The sequence below is a fragment of the Hippichthys cyanospilos genome, chromosome 8 (assembly GCF_059441005.1).
Source record: "Hippichthys cyanospilos isolate Australia breed blue-spotted pipefish chromosome 8, RoL_Hcya_1.0, whole genome shotgun sequence".
Lineage (NCBI taxonomy): Eukaryota > Metazoa > Chordata > Actinopteri > Syngnathiformes > Syngnathidae > Hippichthys > Hippichthys cyanospilos.
In genome coordinates, this window is record NC_142376.1 from 2,790,216 (window position 1) to 2,815,656 (window position 25,441).

At 40.3% G+C, this 25,441-nt stretch overlaps 1 protein-coding gene across 2 annotated transcripts in view; it reads right to left on the reverse strand.

Annotated features, from left to right (window-relative positions):
* The window catches only part of grid1a (glutamate receptor, ionotropic, delta 1a), a 275,198-nt gene that overhangs the window by 100,434 nt on the left and 149,323 nt on the right, over positions 1-25,441 (reverse strand). For both annotated transcript variants that reach the window (XM_088421868.1, XM_088421869.1), the window contains exon 3: positions 14,267-14,551. In XM_088421868.1, the coding sequence (XP_088277994.1) occupies positions 14,267-14,551 (285 nt within the window). The remainder of the gene's footprint in view (positions 1-14,266; positions 14,552-25,441) is intronic.

Consider the following 25,441-nt stretch of genomic DNA (forward strand, 5'->3'; position numbering starts at 1 on the left):
GCAACGGGCAAAGGTGTATTTAAAATAAATAAAAAGACAAGAATAAAGATAAACTAAATGTGTGTTTCAGTAAAATGTGTTAATTTATAGATTAATAAGAGAAAAATCTAAGTTATAAACGAGGTATATGTTTGATATATGAATAACTCACCTGTACATCTACTGGAAAACAGAATTCCTAATAATATTTAAAGACTTGTGTAAAGAACTTTAAAAGAATCTTCATAACTGAGACGGCTGCTTTTTGACCGTTGTTTACCGTTGTTGCCCGTCGTGGTGAATTTGCACCGTACCTAAAATCGCTAAAAATGATAAGCAAGTCCAAGACAAGTTTGAGACAAATAATAATGAGTCTGAGTCAAGCCTAAGATTGGAACAGAACCTTGTCATTGGTACTAGACCTTTTTTCAAGTTTCCTCATTCTTTGGGACTAGCTCAGTTGGTAGAGCTGCTTGTTCCTCGACCGAGGATTCGGGTGTTTGAATTCTGGTAGCTGGCGACACCAGCAAAACCGAAAACCCCTACAACAAAACCAAATTGGTCTACAAGGGAGATAACGTCGGGGTCACTAACTCAAATACCGTATGAGGCTTCACTGATTTTACGACCTCGGGAAAGTCGGCGGACGTCCGCGCCGTACGGTATGACGTTATCGTTATAAGAGCTCGCACGGTACACTCTCGCATAGTAAACATTTCATGTGCATCATAAGCCCCGCTCTCCATTTTTACAAGGTTCCTCCGTCCCTTTTCTGTCTACTTTTCCCCATTAAACGTCATTTATTCTCATTTTCACAAGTCAATCAATAAAATAGCAAATTTGCGATTCAAAATTTCAGCGTCTAACTCCTCACCGCCACCCTCTGTGAAGAAAGCGTCCCCGCGGTGACGCGTTTAAAATTTCAGCGAGAAATGTCATTTTCCCGCTCCCGCAACAGCTTCTCTTTCATCTGTCTTTTTTTTTCGGGGGGGTTTCGCTGCGCCTCTTGAAATATGAGGAGATGGCACTTTAAAGCAAATGATATAAAAATGAAATGTAAGCCGCGCATAATGAATCACACCATTACACACCTTTGCGCGGTCGACTGTATTTTGAGGAACAGCTACAAAAATCTCCCAGGCGGATTTCAGCGTGACACAACACAAACAAGTGTTCCCGTCTTTGTGTTGAGACGAGACGCTTTCGGCTACAATAAAGTCCTCCAAGTAACAACATAAACTATGTGAATAATTGATTTTCGTCCGATTAAATTTCGCTTTAATTATACTCTTTAAAATCACCGCTGTGTAAATTTGATGTCATAAAATACTGGATGATTCCTTGTGAGCTTTTATGGGCTAAAGGAGACATCATTTGGACAATTTAAAACACTTTGCGCAGCTTCATAAAGGCTCCCTGCCGTGCTGAAATAATAAATTTCAGCGCAAATAATAAATTTCAGCATGTTTTAGTTTCACTTGAAGGTGGACGTCACAGAAACTGAGAAAGTTCCGCGAAAAACAGACATGGATAACCTTGACCAAATTTGGGTACTATCAGAAGCAAAAACTGTTGCAGCTCTGCTTACCTTGTGACTATGACACAATGACACAAAGCATAGCATGTTTGCAGATTAGCCGAATGCTCGGTTTTTGCCGTACGGCAAATTGTATTTGAGCTTTCCGATCTGGACCGATGTAGTGCCGTTGCCATGACGACACCTACACCGGAGGCGTAAAAAAAAAATGGGCTAAAAGAGACATAATTTGGACACTTTAAATCAGTTTTCGCAGCCTAATAAAGGGTCCCCGCCGTGCTTAAATAATAAATTTCAGCATGTTTTATTTTCACTTGAAGGTGGACGTCACAGAAACTGAGAAAGTTCCGCGAAAAACAGACATGGACAACCTTGACCAAATTTGGGTACTATCTGTTGCAGCTCTGCTTACCTTATGGCTATGACACAATGACACAAAGCATAGCATGTTTGCAGATTAGCCGAATGCTCGGTTTTGCCGTACGGCAAATTGTATTTGAGCTTTTCGACCTGGACCGATGTAGCGCCGTTGCCATGACGACACCTAGCGTAAAAATAATATCGAACAAACTCAACATCCTAAGCAAGCCGCCTAGCAAAGCGTAGCGTCTTTGCGGATGGGCCGTTCAGAAGTATATTTCACGCGGCGTAAATAATAACGGTCACCGCAGGATCAAAGCGTTCAACGTGCAAAACAACAGACGAAATTCAATCATTTGTCAACGGGGAAACGGCGCCAAAGTCCGCTAATTGGAGTGGCCGCACTCCACGCCGCTACTTTGAATTGAACTGACATTAGCTGGGACACTTTTTTGACGGAGCGCAAATATGATTTGTAATCTAACCGCCGTTCCCTCTGGCCCCGCCAGGTGACTGAACCGAATAGATTTTGGCAGCAAAATTATTCATCAGAGTAATATGTTGTGATCACAGCACATTTTTTTTTTCACCCCCAAAAAAAAAAAAAAAAATGTCGCTTGTGCACAAAGCCCACACAGCGGAAAGTTAAATGCTATGTGACAAATTACCACTACACCTACATTGTTTTCCTCAATGGCCATATTGGCAAATTTTACAAGTGCTCCTTCAGTATTATTACCTCCCCCAAGCATAAGGGCAGGTTGGAACCGGTTTTATGAGCGTGATTGTTTACTTCGCAGTAATTCCGTCTCTATAAACATTATAGTTAGTTTGAAAATAGGAAATAAAGGACGTCAATGTTTTTTTTCATCAAGTTACTAAGAAATAACGATCCGATTGCGTGTGTGTGACGTTTGGCGACAGCCTCCTGCTGTCTGAAGCTATAACAAACATGGCGACCTCCGGAGGGGTGCCACCCCTCATGTAATATCATTTAATGATAACTAGGCCTACGATTATAAAAAAACATACTGTTGTTCTTAAGATCACATTTATTTGCAAGTTTTCAAAGTCATTTAATTTACTGCTTTTTAATGAAAAACGGTCTAAATCTTACACACTGTCCCTTTAAAGAAATGTGAATAAGTGTCTGGTATTGAGCTTCTAGACTCTTAAAATCATATGAAACTACTTTTTTGAGATTGAGTTAATAGTAAGTTGCTTACAAGAAGCAATTAGTTAGTGATTAGCGTTTAAGCTAACGATTAGCGCGTTAGCACGCGGACGTTAGCATGCTAGCTTTGTCTACTGTTTACCATTAACATAGAAGCCTGAAACGACATTTTTTTCTACTTTATTTTACAACAGCATTTCAAGTGTTTTATGTATCGTTAGTTTTACACCTGCGAACCATTTACGCAGCATAAACGGGTGTTAACTTTGAAGACGCTATCACGCTAGGGAAGAATAGTCCACCTTACGCCTGATATATTTATTATACATCTCAAAGTGTTTCTTTGTATCCTTCAGATTTTCCTACTGGCTGGTTTATAACAATAATAAGTTCCCGGAATTACGGTTTTTAATTTTTGTGCACTAGAGTTGCTAGGATTTGATCACGTGACTTTATTTTTCACGTGACTTACTTTTAGCCTCCATGGTAGTCCAGTTAGCTAAAAATCATGTCAGGGAAGCAAAAATAAAGACTTGTAATCAGATCCCCTTACTGGTAGTGGTTGACTCAGCCAACTGTTGTTCCGCCAGAGAAGGATCGATTCCAGGTCGCTGAACTGGGGCGTCAGTGGTTGTCAGCTTCTATGCCTGCCCTATGATTGACTGGCATCCAATTCAACGTGCAGTCAAGCATGAGATTATCACCCACCCGTTTTTTTTTTGCTTATTTTTATACAGCGTTTGACGTTATTGGGGTCATAGGTTAGCTGGTGACGATCCCAGTTGGCTTTTGGGTATGCGCTCGACTAGTTTCCAGTCGATAGCGTGGAACACTCAGAAAATAACGCTCACATTCACAACTTTAGTATGGATGATTTGAGTTACCGTAATTCTCCAAATAGAAGACACATCTGTGTATAAGACCTATCATTAACTTTGGGGTCAAATTCTGGTATTTTTTATGTTTCAGTCTATAAGACGCACCGACGCTATAGCAAAACAGACGAAATCTTAATTTTGTAAATTCTTCATATTTACTTTTTTTCTTCATATACGTAAGTTGTATATTTGTTGCAGGCAAGTGTGTTTCAGATTTCCCATCATCAGTGAATGCATCGCCAGTGTAACTTTGAATGTGGTAAAAGTAGTTGTTTTTCCTTTTCCTAGCGACGCAGCTCGAGTTCCTTTGCAACAAATACCAGAATTGTACACCATCCGTGTTTCACTAAGTTTATGCTAAAAGACCACAATTAATAAAAGAGTCAAATGGAATAACTTTCCGTGTTCTCTAACCGGAGCATCAGATGGAGACATCATAAATTTTACACAATTCTCTCCATTTTAGTACTATTCCTGTGTGTCAACAAGGTCGGACTCGGACAGTGGTTCAGTCTGCTTGCTTCTTTGATTGAAAATAATGCCGTCACAACCTCAGCTAACACTAGCTGCAACAAGCAACTGACGTCCGCTCTTTGGCTCGTATCTTGACGGCAATTACTGTAAGAATACGGCTGATATAAAAATCAACATCTGCGAGGATCACTCTTCCTCGAATGGTGTCAAATTAAAAAACAACAAAAAAACAAAAAGCTAATCTTTAAGTTACCGTTTATAGGACGCACCCATACTTTTGGCTTTCATTTTTAGCGAAAAAAGAGCATCTTATATTTGCGGGATTACATTTGAACCATCCGCTGTGACATACACAGAAAGTAGACATAAAATGCTTTTTTTTTTTTTTTGAACGTTATGTGTGGGGCCTGTCACAGGCAAATAAATAAATAACTCCTTTAAGATGCGAAAATCATTATGTGCGTAGCAGGCCTCAGAACTTTGAGAAAGACATGCTAAGCACGCATGCTTTTATCTTTTGTAGGATTGATTATTGTAATGCTCTGTAATGGTCTTCTCGCTCAAAAGAACATCAAAAAGATGCAGGTGGGGTTCCGACCAGAAAAGGAATATTGTCATCTGGTGGGAATTTCAGCTCCCGAGTTTTTTTCCCCCACGGATTCTTTAATATCATAAGAAAAATCAAAGGAATTTCCATAAACGCAGATTTTTTTTAGATGTGATTTTTGTTGTTTTTAATCGGCGCGCACTGGCGAGAGCGTGAAGCTAGCTTAACGTCTGACTGGAGCCCGAGCGCTAGCGGGGGATCCCTCTCGGACGGCGGCGGCGCGGCCATGAGCGTATCGCCGTGAAAGGGCTCAGAGGTTTTTACCGAGCTGTCAAGCTGCGTCGCAATCCGAGCGGAAAAGGCCGGGACGTGGCCACGCTTCAAGCCCATGTTTACTCGACGCTGAGATGATGCTCTTTAAGTGGTCATGGACGCTCTCGCAACAATAATGCCACTTCCTCCTGCCGTAATATTTATCATACAAGCATCTGAGCAGGACGCGGGGACAAATATGAGACTTCTATGTTTCTCCTAATCAAAAAAATTCTAAGAGCTCACAAATGAACTCATTCAATCCCAAAGACGTATTTTTATGTTTTTTGCGGACATTCAGTCTCAGGTCCTTTTTTTTCTCAAGTGTTTGGCTTAAGGAGAGTCTAAAATCAGCTCATACTAAATCAGGTAATTAAATATTACAATAATCCATGAAATACATTTAAATAAGTGTTGAAGTAATTTTTTGTGCCTTTTTTTTGGCAATATTTTGTCCATTTTTCTTAATCTTTACATGAAAGGCATTTTATATCACAGTAAAAGCATTGAAAGAAGGCACCAGGGAGCTGAAATTTCACCAAGTTGGTGAAATTATATATATATATATATATATATATATATATATATATATATATATATATATATATATATAGCATATATAAAGGTAGGACACAATTCTGCACAATGGTTAAAAAAATAGATTAATACTTATTTAAAGTAATGGATTCATTTAATACTGTTATCGCCAACTTGGTGAAATTTCAGCTCCCTGGTATATATATATATATATATATATATATATATATATATATATATACACATACACACACACACACACACACACACACACACACACAATTTCAGGTGAAAATGAAGTATCTTATTTAAAGAAAAGGTTAATTTCGTTTTTACAAAAAGGCTTTTTGCCAGTTCGTTTCTTCGAAAAACCAATCCAAACTTCACTTGAGCTAATGAATCAATAGAACAATCAACGAGCGTCATCCGAAAACACAATTTGTATCTTCTCTTTTTGAATCTCGGACCTTCGTCACGCCGTAACGATTCCCACTATTATGTTTTCTTAACGATCCGTAGCAATCTTACTTACGTGAGAACAACACTGACACCGCAACGCGTCAAACTAATAACCTGCGTTGTTTATATTACACTTGTTGTCGCTTTTACAGCCTCTCTGTGTTTTTATGGAACACCAATTAGTCGAAGGTCAGCCGCACCTTCCCGTGGCGTCACAAAAACCATTTGACAAGTTAGTCAGCGCTGTTATAGACCCTCCGACTCCACTGAGTGCTTAATTGAGAAAGTGTCAAATAACTCATTGTGAAGGCGCACAAAGGCAGCGCGCCGATACGCCAAAGGGCCCCGACGCCGCTTTTGTCGAGTGCCTCGTTTTGTTTTGCCTCCCGACCATTCAGCCGCCCGGCGGGAGATTTCCTTTCCGGTTTTGTCGACTGCTTCTCGACGAGACGGAGCGCCTCCCTCTCCATGCGCTTTAATCGAGCTCGCATCTAATCCCCGCTTAATTCTCTGCTATGCTAACATGACTAAGCACTAAAGGAACTTGAGCAAGAGTGTCAAGGAGAGCGCCTAATCTCAAGGAACACACGGTTAACACCTTTTTTAAGCGGGTTACGCACGTACGGATAATCGGAAAGAACTTTTGATCGAAGTCATCAAAGGTGCGATCGTCTGAAAGATTCCCCTGATTGATTATCCGGCGGTGTGGGGTCGGCGTGTTCTTCTATTCCCTGCGAAAACACTGCAGCGGGCACTAAAATGATCAGTGATACGGTATCGCTAGTGCTTGCAGAGTTGACTCAGTTTGCCTGGAAATATTTGTCTTATATTTTTCTTGGCATGGCCCTTTTAGAACCTAAGCAGGACATGACATGTTTGTGTGTCGAGATGACACTGCTTCTGATAGACAATTGGACGAAATCAAGTCATGACGCCTAGCGGCGCCTCCGTGTCTTTTCCGGATCTTATATGATGGCTCTCAAAACGTGATTTTAAAAAGGCAAACTTTTGATCAATAGCTCATATTTACGCTCATGGGACCTGCTGCATCAATGCTCATCGGCCGTCACTCGTCTTTCGGGTCACATATAACATTAAAAGATGTTTTGAAAATGCATCACATTATATTAGAGGATTTTTTTTCAAAATCTACTGTGCCTCCCAGTGGACATACATGGAAGCCCGGTGCGGTGTCTTAAAAATACCTTACCCGCGATGGGCACTAAAAACAAAAAACAAATGTCAATGTATTTATATAGTTATTTATTTGTACTAATAATAGTGCAAATTTTTAGTGCACCAAATATTACATAAAATTGACTTATTCAATGGAAAAAATAGAACTGTAATTTTAGTAATAGTTTTGGCCAAGGTTATCGAGGCATCAGAATCTTATATCAACTCGCGACTCTTGGTAGGACAATTACTGATACATTTCTTTATATTGCTGAAAAGGTAGTTTATTGTTTATAGTTTATTTTATTGAACAAATCAATCAAGCTGATTTAGGTTCTTTTTGATAAACAAAAACAGGCGTAAAATATAATTGGAAAGAGAGGTGTTTAATTCATGGCAATTCTTCACACATGAGCTCATATTTTAGCAGTTTGGGGTGCCAATGTTTGCTAATTAGTGCTGAAAAAACAAACATAGAAGGGCTTCTGGGAATACTCTTATTACCTGACAGCCAAATTTACCAAAAATGATTACAAGTCATCTGGAGGGAGAAGATTTACCAGCAATTTAAAGACTAAATCTAACTCTATGAACTCACCTGAAGAATACATAATCAGAGCTTTGGATGGTTGGATGCATGACAGATGGACGGGCTAGATGGACGGATGGACGGCTAGTTAGCTGGAGCGACTATTATCTGGAGATATCTAACTAGAAAGCTAGCTAGCCAGCTATCTAGAGATAGCTAGGAATCCAGCCAGTCAGACACAGACAGACAGGGATAGCTGGAGAGCTAATTAGCTTTGGATATCTCACTAGCTAGTTAGGAAGCTAGTTAGCTGGCGGTAGCTAGGTAGCATGCTAGCAAATAGCTAAACAAACAGACATAGTCAGAAAGACACAGAAAGACAGACAACTAACTAGCTCGCTATCACTCTGTGTGTGTCTGGCTTGCGAGCTATCTCTAGCTAACTAGCTAGCTACATATAGCTAGCTTCCTAACTATCTCTTCTCTACAGCTAGCCATCTAGTTAGAAACAGCTAGCTTATCAGACAGGCACACAGTCAGCTGTAGCATTCTTGCTAGCCAGCTGATGATATCAGGATAGGAAGCTAGCTAGCTGGAGATAGCAAATGATCAAGATAGCTGTTAAGCTAGCTAGCTAGCTAGATAGCTAGATAGATGCTTACCTAGCTAGCTAGATTATGCTTTGCTAGCTAGCATGACACACAGACAGACAGATAGATAGATAGATTTTCCTGCATGAAGACGCAAAAAAAAACCCTCCTTCCATCCTGCATTCCTCTAGAGATGATTTCCCCCACTCACATTACCAAATTATGTATGAAAATTTACAATGACAAAGTGAACCAGAAGCAAAGCAGTAAAAGTGCTTTATGCGCCTTTTTTTTCCCACTAACTGATGTATTACTGGAGATGGGAATGAATGAGCTCTACAGATTGATTACACTGAGCATCATTCTGCCCGCGTGCGTGATCATAAAGCACGCCGTGGTCCAAGGTTGACTAGTAAAAGCCGCCGACGAATATGAGAATAATTGACCGCACACGCATGATAACAAAGCCCGTACAATGATAAACTCACCTGCCTAAATTGGATAAAGGTGAGGAATTTTGGGGACTAATTTATTCGTCTCCCGTTCGAATTTGCATTCGTCGCACAAGTTGGGCGCGCTCACGAATCGCGAAAATCACGGCTTGTCATTCCACTTTCTTCAGAAAGGCGTTTTGGGTGGTCTGTTTATCGCCGTGTTGCTTCCAAGCATCAGATAAAAACTAAATTGAAATAATCGATCCCATCTTTTGGCACTTAGTCACACTAGATGGAGAGAGGCCGCGATGCTCGCAGATAAGCAAGCAACTCTCTGTTTTCGCTTGAAGATACCTCGCGAAACAAACTGCATCACGGCCAACTCAATCCACCTGAGTAATTATCATCTTCATTCAATATTACAGTGAGGAATTATTCCAATTACGAAGAGACATGCAGTTTGAACCCTTGTGGGATTATGTGACAAATGGTGGAAATTCCTTTGATTTGTTTGTTTCTATTTTTTTATGATGTCATAAAAGAATCAATAGGGGAGCTGAAATTTCCAGCAGATATGTCAAATTTCAAAATGCAACAATTCTGACATGTGATTGCAGTTGGACGTGCGAGATTTCGTGTACTAAAGTAATCATTGTCCACATTTTGGCCCATATAAAACTATTATCATTACAGTTTTTGAGATGCATTTTAATGGGATTGCTTACATTGATTTTCCTGCAATTTTGAAATTATGAACACATTATTGCATAGGTGTGGAACTCCAGTCCTCGAGGGCCGGCATCCTGCATGTTTTCCGGTTTTCTTTCCCCAACACACCTGATTCAAATGATTAGCTCATTAGCAAGCTCTGCGGGAGCTTCGAAATGATCCCAATCATTTGAATCAGGTGTTTTTGAGGGAAAATTTTGAAATTATGAACACATTATTGCATAGGTGTGGAACTCCAGTCCTCGAGGGCCGGCATCCTGCATGTGTTCCGGTTTTCTTTCCCCAACACACCTGATTCAAATGATTAGCTCATTAGCAAGCTCTGCGGGAGCTTCGAAATGATCCCAATCATTTGAATCAGGTGTTTTTGAGGGAAAATTTTGAAATTATGAACACATTATTGCATAGGTGTGGAACTCCAGTCCTCGAGGGCCGGCATCCTGCATGTTTTCCGGTTTTCTTTCCCCAACACACCTGATTCAAATGATTAGCTCATTAGCAAGCTCTGCAGGAGCTTCCAAACGATCCCAATCATTTGAATCAGGTGTTTTTGAGGGAAAAGGTTTGAAAACATGTAGGATACCGGCCCTCGAGGACTGGAGTTCGACCCCTGTGCATTATTGTATAATTCCGCTTTATTTTCACACTGACGACCACAAGAGGGCGCTCTAAGCTTGTGTATCTGTACCTGCTACTTCTGGACATCTGAAAATGGATTATGTCAATAATAGCAGGTAACTAAAAATGGACGGAACAAAAACGACATTGAAAAGAAAATTCTATCCAGCACATTACAAGAGGAAAGTTGTAAAATACGCTGACGAAAATGGTAATCGAGTAGCAAAGAAAGTTTGGAGTGAACGAGAAACGTGTAAGGAACCGGATTTGAATGAATTTTGATTTGATTTCTAATTGTTTTCGTTCTTTATTCGTATGCATTTTTTGGCTGGTGCGACTTAATCTCCGAAAGGAAATACGGTGCAAAAATACGGACATTGATTGCGTCACCTTATTGAAACGTGTTTACGTCAAGTTAAACATTGAAATGAATTTGTTTACATCATTCGACGTTCAGAGTACAATCTCACGAAGAAATGAAGCCAAGCCATAAAAATAGGTTCGAAATTCAGTTTGTAGGCTATACGACGTTCACTCAAGTTATCGTCATGTTTTGGACTTACTTTCTGGCAAATAAGCGCTTGCCCGCGAGGAGATTGCGCATTCTGTGTAAATTGAAGAAAAACAACAAAAAAACATGATCTTGACCTCCTTTCTTTCCACTTCTATTTTTGCCGCAGGCGGTTGTGCTTTGGCCTCAGTATTCGTGCTGCAAGGACGGCGAGCTCTGACTTCTCGCGGATGAGGATCCTAATTTGACGCGGTAAGAAGGGGAAAAAAAAAAGAACTTTTACCAGTCTTCAATTAGAACTGTTTGTTTTCGGTATTTGACAGTAAGCAAGATTTTTAGCGATATCCTGTGCTTCGATGACGAATAGGTGTGAATTGAAATCAGATTCTGACGGTATGATAACCTAATAAGCAAAAATATAGAAGACCTCGTCCTTATCATCCATGCATGCTAAGAAGGTAAAAAAAAAAAAGTAATCGTGGCTTGTTGCATTAACTCTGCAAGCACTAGTGATACCGTATCACAATTCCTATTATTGTCGAACGGAAATTTTTCTAACTAACTAATTAAGTGTCACAGACTTATAAACGAGTAATATATGCCATAAGTTTTTTTTTTTTTTTTTTTTTTTTGGGGGGGGGTCAGTAGTGAAAGGGTTAATACTTAATATTGTCATTATCTGGGTGAAATTTCAGCTTCTAGTGCCTACTTTCAATGCTGTACCTTTGATGTGAAATGTCTTTGATATGAAGCTCAAAGAATTGATTATAGAGAGATTACTTTAATACTTATTTAAAGTAATGGATTACTTTAATAATATTGAATTTGATTCCTCACAGAAAGCAAGTTCGTTTGACCAGCTAGCATGAGCGCAAATGTGTTCTGAATTTGTGTTTTGGGAGATCAAAAACAAAACACTGACGGCATAAGCGTTCTGACTTGATTTCGATTGGTAAAGTTTCGTCCAATCATCTCCCAGTTGTGGTGACGTCATCAAAATTCACCCGTGTTTTTCGGTTTAGACACGCAAACGTGTCACGTTTTCCAGTGTGTGGTGAAGACAAAGACAAATAAATAATTATATATACACTACATATATCTGTGCAGCCATATTAGTATACGATCATTATTTTTAAAGAGGCGGCTTGTTGAGTCAACTCTGCAAGCAACCAATCATATTCTGCTTTGTTGAAACGCCGCATTTGTTAGACAAAACAAAAAAGAAAAGTACTGGTTATAAACAATATTACGTTATGGAAACGTTGACTTTGTAACACCACGGAAAAACCGTCAACACGTTTTTTTTTTGACTCAAGAGTTGTAAAGAACAAGAGCAACAATAAAATCCGAAACGACTTGGTAACACGGCGGTAAAAGCGCCAACCCGGTTTTTGCTCCATTCCTAAGAAGATATTTCCAGGTGAAGCACCGGCCGGCCTCATTTTTACCGACATCACCCGCGGGTTCCCCCGCACCCAAACTGTAAAAAGACCAAGCTCATTAGCGCTCGCGATGGCGCTACTCCAAAGTTGTGATGACTTCCAAAGCGGCGCGCGAGGAGTCTCGGCGCAACAACGTAGCGTGTCCGCGTGCGGCCTTGCCAATCAAAAGTTCACGCGCAGCCATTTGCCTTTTCGCCAAAGAAAGGTCGGCTCCGCGGGGCTTCCGTAATGAGCGCGCGGAAAGCGCGATGTAGAGCGTCGGAAAACACGTAAGACACAATTGGGACACCCTCGTCTTTCATGGCGCCGCGGATGATCCAATTAGGCTCTGATTTGTCTCTTCGTCTGGATGTTAATATTCGCCGCCGATGCTATCCTGTTGTTGTTGTTGTTCAACAGCGACACCCGACAAGACAGATGGTTTGTTTCCCAAATACATCTGGGAAAGAGGGAAAGGTTCCGGAAGTTGGCCAACAAACTTTTTGGCCAACCGTACTGCTGGTTTTCAGATTCATGGGCGATACGGGCTAACTGTAGCAATACAGTATTAGAATTAGACAGTTTTAAGGGATATGTGTGTGTGTATATATATATATATATATATATATATATATATATATATATATATATATATATATATATATATATATAAGCTGCAATTTTTTTCTCATGAGTTGAGCCCTGCGATATAGTGATAAATACAGTATTAAAATCATAGAAATAATGTATAAATTGTATAAAAATGTATAAAAGTGTAAATGTGTGAGTGTGTGTATATATATATATATATATATATATATATATATATATATATATATATATATATATATATATATATATATCAATCATTCAATGATATGATGCAAATTTTTTTCTCATGATTTGAGCCCTGTGGCTTACAGTCTAGTGTGGCTTATCAAGATTTTTTGTTTTTGTTTTTGAGCCAATCGACCAGTAAAGCAACCCAAACCCTCGGAATATTTTAGTGCTAAACATGCAGATATATTTGGAGGGCTAGAAAAGTACAGATATTGCCAAGCGAAAAAAATAACCATTCATGTGATGTGTACGAAAAGCAACATGGCAACATAGGTGAAAACAACAGAAGCAAATATTCGCGGAATGATTTGATATTTTGGGCGATTTGGTTTAAGCTACTTCTTCACCAGCCATATAAAAGGTGTTGTACTTTTTTTTTTACTGTGAAAAAAAACTTCAAAATATACCGTATTAAAAAAAAAAAAAAAACACAAAAACTAAGTATAATAATTAAAAACAAATGAAGGCATATAACAATAAATGAATAAAAAACAAAGGAACACGGAGTATAATAATAAAAAAGAACTGAAAAAGACAGAAAAAAATGTGAAAAAAAAACAATAATTCAACCTATACTTCACAGATTTCACTCAGTGCAGGTATTTTTTTGGAATGTAAACCCAGCTATAATCGAGGGAACATTATATACTATGTGTGTGAATGACACACTTTCCGCATCAAGCACGAATAAAATATCAATATTCGGTTCACCATATAACGATCAGCATTAAACGCTTTCTTCACTAGGTTCTGTCTAAAAATAATAAACAAAAGACAAAAGTATCTTCTGCTGAGGCTATGATGTGGCTTTTCTCTCTAATAAAAGAGTTTTCTATCTCCTCAAAGGATATTCAAAGGCCACCGCCATACATGATTTATACATACGCCTCGTTTCCACTGAGTAAGCGTTACGCCGTAAAAATCCACCGTCAACATTTGTTCAGGGTTGTGGGGTATTACCGAGGTAGCAAAAGTGAGAAAGAACGTTTCTCAAACGCGGGTACGGGTTTTTCTTTTGAAGAAAAATGGCGGCTTCCTCTGGTCCCTTTCATAAAGTTTTTCCAACTGTTGCCGATGCCTAGAGGACGGCTACCAAACGCTCACCGCGGAAAGGTAGATCTTGGTACACCGTGGTTATGAAGACCGCAAACCGCATCTTACCGTAGTCGGTCTCGTAGAAGACAATGAACTTCTGCCAGTACAGCTCCGAGACGAGGGTAAGCAGGACGTCGCTGATGCGGACGGGCGGACGCGCGGCCAAAGTGTAGCTCTCGCCGTCCGGGCTGGGGTTGAACTGGCAGGCGGTGCGCGGTACCCCCTCGCCGTTCCTCTGGATGAACAGGTGGGGGATGTGCATGGCGTCGGTCAGGGATTGCAGGGCGCTGGCGGCGGCGCAGCCCGTGGAGGTGACCAACGCCAGGATCCCCTGATTCATCAGCTCGCATGCTGGGTGGGAAAAGCGAGACAGAAAATTGGATTCGTCAGGACAAGGGAGCAAAAACCCAACGAAGCGAAGAGGGTACCAAAGTTGAGCATTTTTCATTTTCTCTCTCAAAACAGCTATTCGCGCTAATGCTAGCCAAACGTGTTATCACTTGATATGATACAAAATGTATCACCGTTATTTTAGAGGATTTTTTTTCTAGGTGTCTCGCAGTGGACATTTGTAGAAATACGGCGCAGTTCAACAATAGGACTGGTGATACGGTATCACTAGTGATTGCAGAGTTGAGTCAACAAGCTCCCTCTGAAAACAATTGGATGGCAATCATGTTTTTTTTTCCTTCTTGGCAATCATAGCATAAGGACGAAATCTTTGTCCTTTGAATTCTCGTGACTCGCTCAGGACCAATGTCTCCCAGTGGATATTTGTAGAAATACGGTGCAGTTCAACAATAGGATTGGTGATACGGTATCACTAGTGATTGCAGAGTTGAGTCAACAAGCTCCCTCTGAAAACAATTGGATGGCAATCATGTTTTTTTTTCCTTCTTGGCAAGCATAGGATAAGGACGAAATCTTTGTCTTATGAATTCTCGTGATTCGTGACTCGCTCAGGACCAATGTCTCCCAGTGGACATTTGTAGAAATACGGCGCAGTTCAACAATAGGACTGGTGATACGGTATCACTAGTGATTGCAGAGTTGAGTCAACAAGCTCCCTCTGAAAACAATTGGATGGCAATCATGTTTTTTTTTCCTTCTTGGCAACCATAGCATATGGACGAAATCTTTGTCCTTTGAATTCTTGTGACTTGCTCAGGACAATTAAAGAAGAAGAAGAATATTCATGTATTTACCTCCGTTTTAGTAATGTTCCTATGTGTGAACAAGGATTCGGACGGTGGTTCAGTCTGCTCGCTTCTTTTTTTGAAAATAATGGAACAACCTCAGCTAACGTGAGCTGCTGTTCGCCGCAACAGACTCTTGCTGATAACAGCCTGTTACGGTAATTATTATAAGTAAGAATACGGCCCATGTAAAACTGTATCTTATATTTGGGGAATTACGGTAGTCCAAAAGTCAGGCAAGATTTAATGATGTAAAAGGAAAGCTGGACAAAATGCATCTCCAAACAAGACGCGTTAGCAAAGCCGCTAATTTAAAAAGTCGTTTTGATTCATTATGCAACAAAGACTTCTGGTACGGGTCTCAGAATGTGTCACATGAAGCAAGAACGAGGTTCCCGCTGATAACGGAATGTAAAACAGCGACTCCAGGCTCAGAAGGGGGGCACGCGCCTATCTCCCAAAACCAGATAGCGAGGTCCAGCATCGTCTTTTAAGTTGTATGTTAATGAGGCAAGATTACAACCTCAGACGCATGTTTGGAATGTCTGAGACGCTCTTATCATCCCAACATTTTTATTTACATACACAACTCGGGACTTTTTATCCTCTTTGGGTGGATCGGGGACGTCTGCCGGGATAGGCGCCAACAGATCTTTGAAAGATGAAAATGTCATCCTCAGCATTATTAATATGTCAGTATGCAAGAGAAAAAAAACAACTATAATAACAAGGTTTTGTCTGGCATGGGGTGAATAATATATTAGTGTGAGTAGACTTGAAGGCCATGTTTGGCATCCATTATTGAGTTGTTTGACAGCTCGTCAGAAGACTGAGAATATGATAAAGCGTGCTAGCAAAGGAGCTATGTGACAGAATACATAACCTGAGTCAAAATGTTTAAACGCGCAAATTGAATCTTTCATACTCTTGTCAGTTCCGATGTTGTTCGATAGTTCCCGGGCTTCTACGAGAACAACGAATCGGTTTTTAGCTCTGCCATTTCATCGATCGTTTGGTGTAAGACACGGGTGTCAAACTCAAGGCCCGGGGGTCGGATCAGGCCCGCCGCATAGTTTTACGTGGCCCGCGAAATGCTAACGATGACTTCAAGATTCTTCCTAAAATACCGGATTTTCAGGTTGTTTTCAACTGTTACACCCCCTGGTGTTGATTGTACCAATGCGGTACTTGCTTTTGAGGGCGGGATAAGTCACATTTTTAAATAAGTTTTGACAATTTTCACCGAAGCACTGTTTGATTTTTCAGTTTCAGACTAACGTATAACCTAAGGGTGGCCCCCAGGTCCTAGTTTGCGATAACTTGCACAGTATAAACAAACGCCAACGTTGCATAAACAATGTACACTCACTTAAGAATTATTCACTCAAAATTATTTATTTACTATATTTTTAAACTTGTGCCAACTCAAGTCAATACATTGTGGTATAGCAGGAAAAATTCCGATTTTTCCGATTTTTTCCGATATTCAAACGTATTCGCAGGTACGTTTGCCGATCAAAAATGGTTCACTCAACATTGCGTGTCTTACGCTTCGGTAAATCTCAAACGTGGGCCGTCCCACCTATCCTGATTTAACCTCATCTGGCAGTTCAACAAAAATCCAAACATCTGCATTTTCCCCTCGACGAGATGGAAAAGCCATTTTCTACAGTGCTGCATTTGATTGCCAAATTACAATCCAAGACGCTATGTCTGACACTCAGACAAATTGCGGCGCAACAGTGGGGAGCATATTGTACAAAACAGCAATCCAATACCCCCCCAAAGCTTTTCATACTGCCCAATTATGTAGTCAGTCTAAATAATGGAACAATTTAGCTCAAAAACAGCTGCCAACTGACAGGTCATGATTTCAAAACTTCCTCTAGCAAGCCAAAAACCGGGTAGAGGAACTACAAAAGGGGAGGGTTTTATTTTTCCCATTTGAAGTATAATTAAAATGAAATAAGGCTTTGATGCGCTTGGTTATTTTTTTTATTTCAGATTTAGACTAACCTGTAACTTGTATAAAGGCTGTAAAAAGTAGTTAGCAGTCGTTGAAAGTCGATTTGGATTGCTTTTTTTTCTTAAGTGTAATAAAATAAGGATTTACATCTTTTTTTTATTTCAGGCAGTTTGATGCACTTGTTTTTTTTCTGTTTTAGACTAACCCGTAACCTGTATAAGCACTGTAAAAATAGGAAGTCGTTGAAAGCTGATTGGCACGATCCTCATTTTTTCAGGCACTTTGATGCACTTGCTTTTTTTCAGTTTTAGACTAACCTGTAACCTGTATAAACACTGTAAAAAGAAAAATAACAGTTCCTATTAACCCTAAATGTAATAAGGAACGGCGACATTTAAAAAAAAAAAATCAGGCACTAGGATGCACTTTTTTATTTTCAGTTTGACACTAACATGTAACCTGAAAAAACCCTAAAAAAGTAGTAAGGGTTGTTTGAAGTTGATTATGTTGCTTTTTTCTTAACTACAATGAAATAAGGATTGGCATCATTTAAAAAAAAAAACTGGCACTTCAATGCAATCGTTTTTTTTTTTCAGTTTTAGACTAACCTGTACCCTGTATAAACCCTTTAAAAAGTAGTGAACGCTTGTTGAAAATGGATTGATATTACTGTTATCTTATCTGCAATATAATAAGGATTTACATTTCTTTTTTTGCATTTGATTGCACTTTTATTTTTTTTCAGTTTCAGACTGTATAAACACTTTGAAAAACATCGTTAACACTTCTTAAAAGTTGACTCATATTGCTTTTTTCTTTTGCTGTTAAAAGGATGCAGTTTTAGGTATACTTTATACTTTATACTTTATACTTTTTTATACTTTATACTCATATTCATACTCGGCCCGGCGATTGGGCGGCGGTTAAAGTTTTCTCTTTCCTAGAGGGGGCTTTGCAAAATATAATTGAGAGGCACCGAACTACAGGTACAGCGGCCGAAAAGGAAAAGCAAATAACGATGCCGGTAGATGCGCGGAGAAGGTTTGAAAATGGAGTGTCGGCACTCCAAGCATATGACTGTATTAAGGCAATCCAAATCCCACTAGTAGGAGTGGTAGTGAGGAAAGAATGCAAAAGTAGGATTGACAGCCGAGTGGGATTCATACGCGCGCTTGTTTTGTGCGGGCACAACGAGGCAGAGAGATTGAGTGAGGCTTTTGGAGCCTTTTACATTCATGCTTGACAAGGCACGGGAAAATAAGACGTGCTCGTGTGAGGGGAGATTGCAAAAAAACAAAACAAACAAACAAAAAAAAATATACGGGCGCCGGTGAAAGTGACGCACCATTTTGGTGAGAATATATTTTTTCAAATTGAGGGCATGTATTAATTATATTATTATATTATATTAATATGACGACAGTCCGTTGCCCAAATTTTTTGAGGCCTATTCCCATAAAATACAAGAACTGATAAATTGGGGGGTTGATTATAGAAATATAAACAAAGAATAATATGATTTATTTTTGGTCCCATAACACTTCAAACAAAAAGCAACGTGAATCGCAGCCTTAACATTTGTCTGCACATTTTAGTATTGGATGATTACAATTGGCAAAAATGGACAGATTTTTTTTATTGAACTATTGTTTTATTCTTTATTTTATAACATATTTATTTTTTACAGGGCCCTTCTGATGCCATGGTATGAAAAAAAAAATACCTACATGTATAATCTGTACAGGTGGGTGAATTGAGGGTACGGATTACAAAAATGCGGGTAGAGATGATTAAATCTGGGTAAAATATGGGTACAGATGATTTAACTGGGTACAGATTAGTTCACTGTCGGTGGAGATTACTAAACTGTGGGTACAGATTAGTAAACTGGGTAGATACTACTAAACTATGGGTACAGATTAGGGAACTGTGAGTACAAATGACCAAAATGTGGGTGCGGATTATGAAACGGTATTTGGGTATTCGGAACTAAACTGCGGGGATATACTATTACTAAACGGTGGAACAGATGACTAAATTGCGGGAACAGATTAACATATAATATTTCGTTTCATCCAGAGGGGCTCCGTAAATGTTTGTATTTTGTTTTTGTGTCTTTTTTCTTGGCGCATATGCAGGGGTGTTTTTTTTTTTTTCATACTTGAGGCGAGCTCTTTGTTTGGGACACGGCCGAAGACAGACGTTTTCAGAAATCGATTTCAATGAATTAAAAACGTGTTTTAAAGCCACTGAACCTCGATCAGTTATCCCTCCATCTCGTGCTTTGATATTATAGTCACGTCGAGAAACAAAATGTCTTCTCAAGTGTTCATATTTTGGCATGATAATAAGCGCATATAGATACACTAGCGGAGCCCAGTGTGCTGACAGGCAGAAGGAAAGCTCTGCAACCATTGGCAAGGATGATAATGGCGGAATAATGACCCTTAAATGGTCCCGGCGAAGTGGTGGGGATCCATCACTCATTTGCTGGAAGCTATCTGACACCTTTGTCACCGCCATTATACATACGTCTTCAAAATGGCTTCCTTGGACTACATCATTCTTACGGTATCTTCGCGCCATAGCCCATAATGTAGTTTTATGCATCCGGACAGTTTTACTTCAACGCGGATGCAGAAATGAAAAAGTTGTTTCTTAGACGGTGAGGACGGACGGATTGATCGGCAGATAGTTTCTCGGATCAATGAATGAATGTTTAGCTGGATGGATGAATAAAGGGATGGATTTTTTTTTTTTCCCGACGGGTAGAAAGTAAGAGCCTGTAATCACACTTTGATCATCGTTAAGAAGCGTCTCCGTCGCAGGCGGGCGAACAAAAGAAAGTGAATTTTTATCCTCGGAACGCCTCGTCTCATCGGTTCGTCATCGGCGGTCGTGCGCACCGGAAAACAATACGAAAACCGCCACAAAGACCAAAGGACAAAAAGAGACGTTTCAATTCGGTTCCGTCGATGAAAACGGAACGTTACCGTCAACCGAATACGACGGGACGCTACAATGGGACCGAACGCCCGGCGGATTGGAATTGTCTCATTGATTTCACGGCCTAAATGAGACGCTCTCATTTGAAGACACTCGGGGACTCGGAGCAAAGTCGCGGGATCCGACACGGGAGTCTCCGCCGAGACTCGTATTCGGAACCTCGTCCGCGCAATCTTCCCCCTGCTGTGAAAACGCCGTGACTGATCTAACGCAGACGACATCTGGCGCGTGTGATCTAAAATCACCGCGTTTTCCCATTCCTCAGACACGGGTTACTTTTGTGCATAAAACATCGAGCGATTACAAGGGCTGCAAAGATCTCAATATGTCATTTATTGTAAAAAAACTCGTTTTGCAAGAAAGAAAGTCGGAACTGGAGTATTAACATGAAAAATGAAATGTTAGAGAGGTCGGGATCATTTTTGAGTTAAACGCAAACCATTATCAGCTTTCCATCGCAAAACGTGAAAAAAAAAACAGCTAACAACAGCAAACATATGATGTGAGCGAGGGTGTCCGGATTTTATTAGTCACGAGTCACCTTATTGACTTGTGAAGTTCAAACTTTTTTTTTCCTTTTGGAGGATCTCAACCCATGTGCAGTTGCATGGTGAACAAAAGGTGGCGCTATTCCTTATTTTGTGTGCAGCTAGCATAATAGCGCTAAATCTATCAAATAAACATACAGTACCATTAGAAGAAATTTTTTCACATACATGCGTATTGTAATGCACAGTGCCTGATTTAAAATAGACCCAGATGTTGGTAATATGATTTTGCATTTTTTCCTAGTTTTGTAAATGCTTTTAAAAGCATAATAATGAAGTTAATATTTTTTTTTTATGCAAAGAAAAGGAAAGTGCTATGGTTTGTCTGTAGTCTGTGACGTGATGATAACACTAGGATATAGCCATTAACTGGTCTCCACCGCCACCTACTGTCTTGAGGTGAAATGTCAACAAAGAATTTTCTGTTTGCTGACATAGTTTGACTGCCGCTCAATGAATGTTGCAAAAATCACAGGAAAATCACTGTAAGAATCCTGTTAAAATGCAGGGTTAGGGTTAGGGGTTAGGGTTAGGGTTAAGGTCAAAAATTGTAATTATAATTGTTTCATATGGTCCACAATTTGGACAATGGTTAGTTTAGTACACAAAATCTCGCAATCACATAGAAATGTCAGAAAATTTGAAATTTTACATGTTTTATTCATCTGCTGGAAATTTCAGCTCCCTCGTGTTTTTATTCCCATTGATTTTTTAATTATATCATTAAAAAAATCAAAGTATTTGCCACAATTTGTAACATAATACCACAAGGGTTATTCAAATATGAAAATTTGCTGATACTAGGCCTTGACTACCAGTGAAACTTTCTCAAAGTCTAAAAAAAAAAACCAGCCAATCAGCATGTTAAATCATGTACAACGCTGCTTGGTTTAACATCCAAACGTCCTACAACGCCGCACTTTTCCGTAACAATGACTCATCCCCCAGCAAACAGTTAGCCATAAATCTTGTCCTGCCCTCACTTTTCGGAAGATAAACATCCGTGGCCCTCTTTCCTCGCGTTCGCTCCCGCTGTCAGACTAAGGTGAGAGTACATCGTCGTCAATACTATCGACGGCGAGGCGGCCGCGTCACCTGGACCGCGATGTAGTGCTTCACGTCTGTAAATTGTCCCTCGCGGACAAGTGACAGGCAGCGCGCCGGAAATTGACTTACGCTAGCGCGGCGGATTTTAAACAGAAAGTAGTCGTCAATGACCCCGCGCACCCCTCCCGTACGGAACCGCGACCCGTATACAGTACGCCCTCGCCACCCAAGAGTTAGAGGAGGTCGTCCTCTAATCTCTGCCTACAGCTGTCCCCGAATGTGTCTCGACATAAAGCGCGGCCACGATAGCAAGGTGCGCTGAATGTTAAGTCTTTTCTCTCGCCGTTGGAATGACAACGCGCGAGAATCTCGCGTCCGACACGCGTACCCTCCAGACGCCGGCGGGCGTGCGAGACACATTAAAAAGCGAGCGGGACACGGAAGACCTTGACTCACGCCATCAAACGATTCCACGTTGTTCCCCGGCGATAACGCCTCGCAGATTTTTTTTAGCGTGCCTTTTTTTTCCCCGTTAAACGGTAGGAACGCACGTCGTATTCTCATCCTGATCCCCAAGGAAGAACTCGCATTTTGTTCTGTGTCCTGATTGGCTAAGGGACTGCAGGCTGTTGTCTATCCGTTTTTGTGCCGTGTCTCCTGGGCACCAGAACGAAGAGGCACGGTTAGAGCTACAGTGATATATGCGCTTGAAATCATCATTAATAACCATGCAGATTATCAACAAAGTACGTGTGTGTATACAGTACACACACATATATAGATATATAGATATAAATGTAGTCCTGTATAATTACAGCATACAAGAGAAAAAAAAATGATGTGCAATGACATGGTATTTTCTCCAACTTTTGGAGAATTGACGAAACCGCCATTTAGCGATTTTGCCACTAGCTAGCGCAACAACGTGCAAAATTCTCATCCGCCCGTTTTGAAATGGCGAATATGCAGAAATAACTGTCCAGTGGGCGAAAAACTGTGGACATGCAATCGCAGTCGTCGCTGACCAGCTGCTGCCGCGTTCCATTCGGTGACTTCATTAACGATATAACCAATAAACAATAAAAGCAACCTAGCATGCACCATGCACATACTTACGTGCTGAGATTGCGCATCTTTTTTAATTTGATTTTTTTTTTCCTTCCTGTTTTCCAGCTGCTGCTTTATGTACCGTACTCTGGCAATCGATATAATATACGGAGTACACGCAACATGAATGCCAATGATTGATCAGCAATGTTTTTAATACACTCATGAATTAACACACTGACTGCAAAGACGATATAAAATTTTAAATATAATATCCTCCTGAGAGCCAACTCATTCAATTTGTGTCCAACGTCATGTCCATTATGTCTCAGCAAATTTAAACGCATACCAGTCGAACACATGAAACATCACTGGAAAAGCCAGGATGTCCTCGAATGAGGACACTAGGACATTGACCGTTGTAAAGACGATATAAAATTTTAAATATAATATCCTCCTGAGAGCCAACTCATTCAATTTGTGTCCAATGTCGTGTCCAATATGTCTCAGCAAATCTAAACACATACCAGTCGAACACATGAGACGTCACTGGAAAAGCCAGGATGTCCTCGAATGAGGACACTAGGACATTGACCGTTGTAAAGACGATATAAAATTTTAAATATAATATCCTCCTGAGAGCCAACTCATTCAATTTGTGTCCAACGTCGTGTCCATTATGTCTCAGCAAATTTAAACGCATACCAGTCGAAAACATGAGACGTCACTGGAAAAGCCAGGATGTCCTCGAATGAGGACACTAGGACATTGACCGTTGTAAAGACGATACAAAATTTTAAATATAATATCCTCCTGAGAGCCAACTCATTCAATTTGTGTCCAACGTCGTGTCCATTATGTCTCAGCAAATCTAAACGCATACCAGTCGAACACATGAGACGTCACTGGAAAAGCCAGGATGTCCTCGAATGAGGACACTAGGACATTGACCGTTGTAAAGACGATATAAATATTTAAATATCCTCCTGAGAGCCAACTCATTCAATTTGTGTCCAACGTCGTGTCCATTATGTCTCAGCAAATTTAAACGCATACCAATCGAACACGAGACGTCACTGGAAAAGCCAGGATGTCCTCGAATGAGGACACTAGGACATTGACCGCAACTATTTCTAGATTATTATTAATAGCAATTGTACATTGAAAATTAGCGTTAGCTTACCTTGTCATTATTGCTAGTTGGGACGACTGGGACCTTGCTGACAAGGTTTCCAAATGCTTTGGGATTGAAAGAGTAAACAGCAGGTCGAATCTCATTGGCTGATTTCGACGTCCCGAAATCGGAACGTGTATTCAGTCAAAGACGGACGCAAGATACCAGAGAATGGTTGCGCGTTTGTTTGACGACCCAAAGTGGACAAAAATATTACATGCATCTGACATGTACCATAAGCATATAAATACACAAGTTAGTAAACAGGATTTCCCCAAATAAACTAAGGATTATTTTCTCAGACCTCATCCGAATTTCTTTTTGTATCATAAAGCATAAAATCATTTGAAATAAGCGAGCTGTCCTGTTGACTTGGTTATACCCACGGGTACACGCTGAATTACAGTTGGAGTTCCGTTCTTCGTGTTATGTCTGTCGGCGTGTGATGAAGGGACTATTTGTTTGTCATATGTCTGATTCCTATGATGCCATGAATCCAAGTGCCCCATGAGGGGGGCAGTAAAGTTATTGACCATCACCTACTTGGAGGGCCAATCAGTCTTAGTTGTCACCTCCAGAAGCTTCTCCACACTACGGCGTGCAGAGTCTTAAATTCCAAGGCTGACACATGAGGGATAGCGCAGGGTCAGAGAAGTGCCCGCGGGATTAATCGGTGCAGCCTGGGGGGGCGGAAACTCTGACCTAACGCAACAAAATCCACACCCCTTTCCATTTTCACAAAACAAACAAGCATACGTCCAATCGTTTTCGATACTGCTGACGCCGCGCAGGTTTTCGCCGGTTGACTCCCAGCGGACTGAAAGGAGACACGTTGTGCAGCTCTGGCGTCAATATGTTGACTGTCCTTGTTTGTTTTACTCTTTTCCTTATCTTTATATATATACCTGTACGGTATATCAGGTTGGTTGGTTAGTAGGTGGATGGGAGACTACCTGGGAACACCAGGTGCGGTAAATGTCTATATACATATGTATAATCGTATTTCTGCACTATAAGGCGCACCACATTATAAGGCGCACGGCCTATTTCAAAAAACTGTTTTCATGCACCACATTATAAGGCGCTGAGAATAGAAGCTACAGTAGTGGCAGAGGTTGCGTTATGCAGCCACTAGATGGAGCTGCGCTTAAGGGAATGTCGACAAAACAATCAGATAAGTTGCTCAAACTTTTCAATCAGAAATGAAAAATAAAGATGATTTTTTTGAAAGTACTAACTACTACCCTAAATTGTATA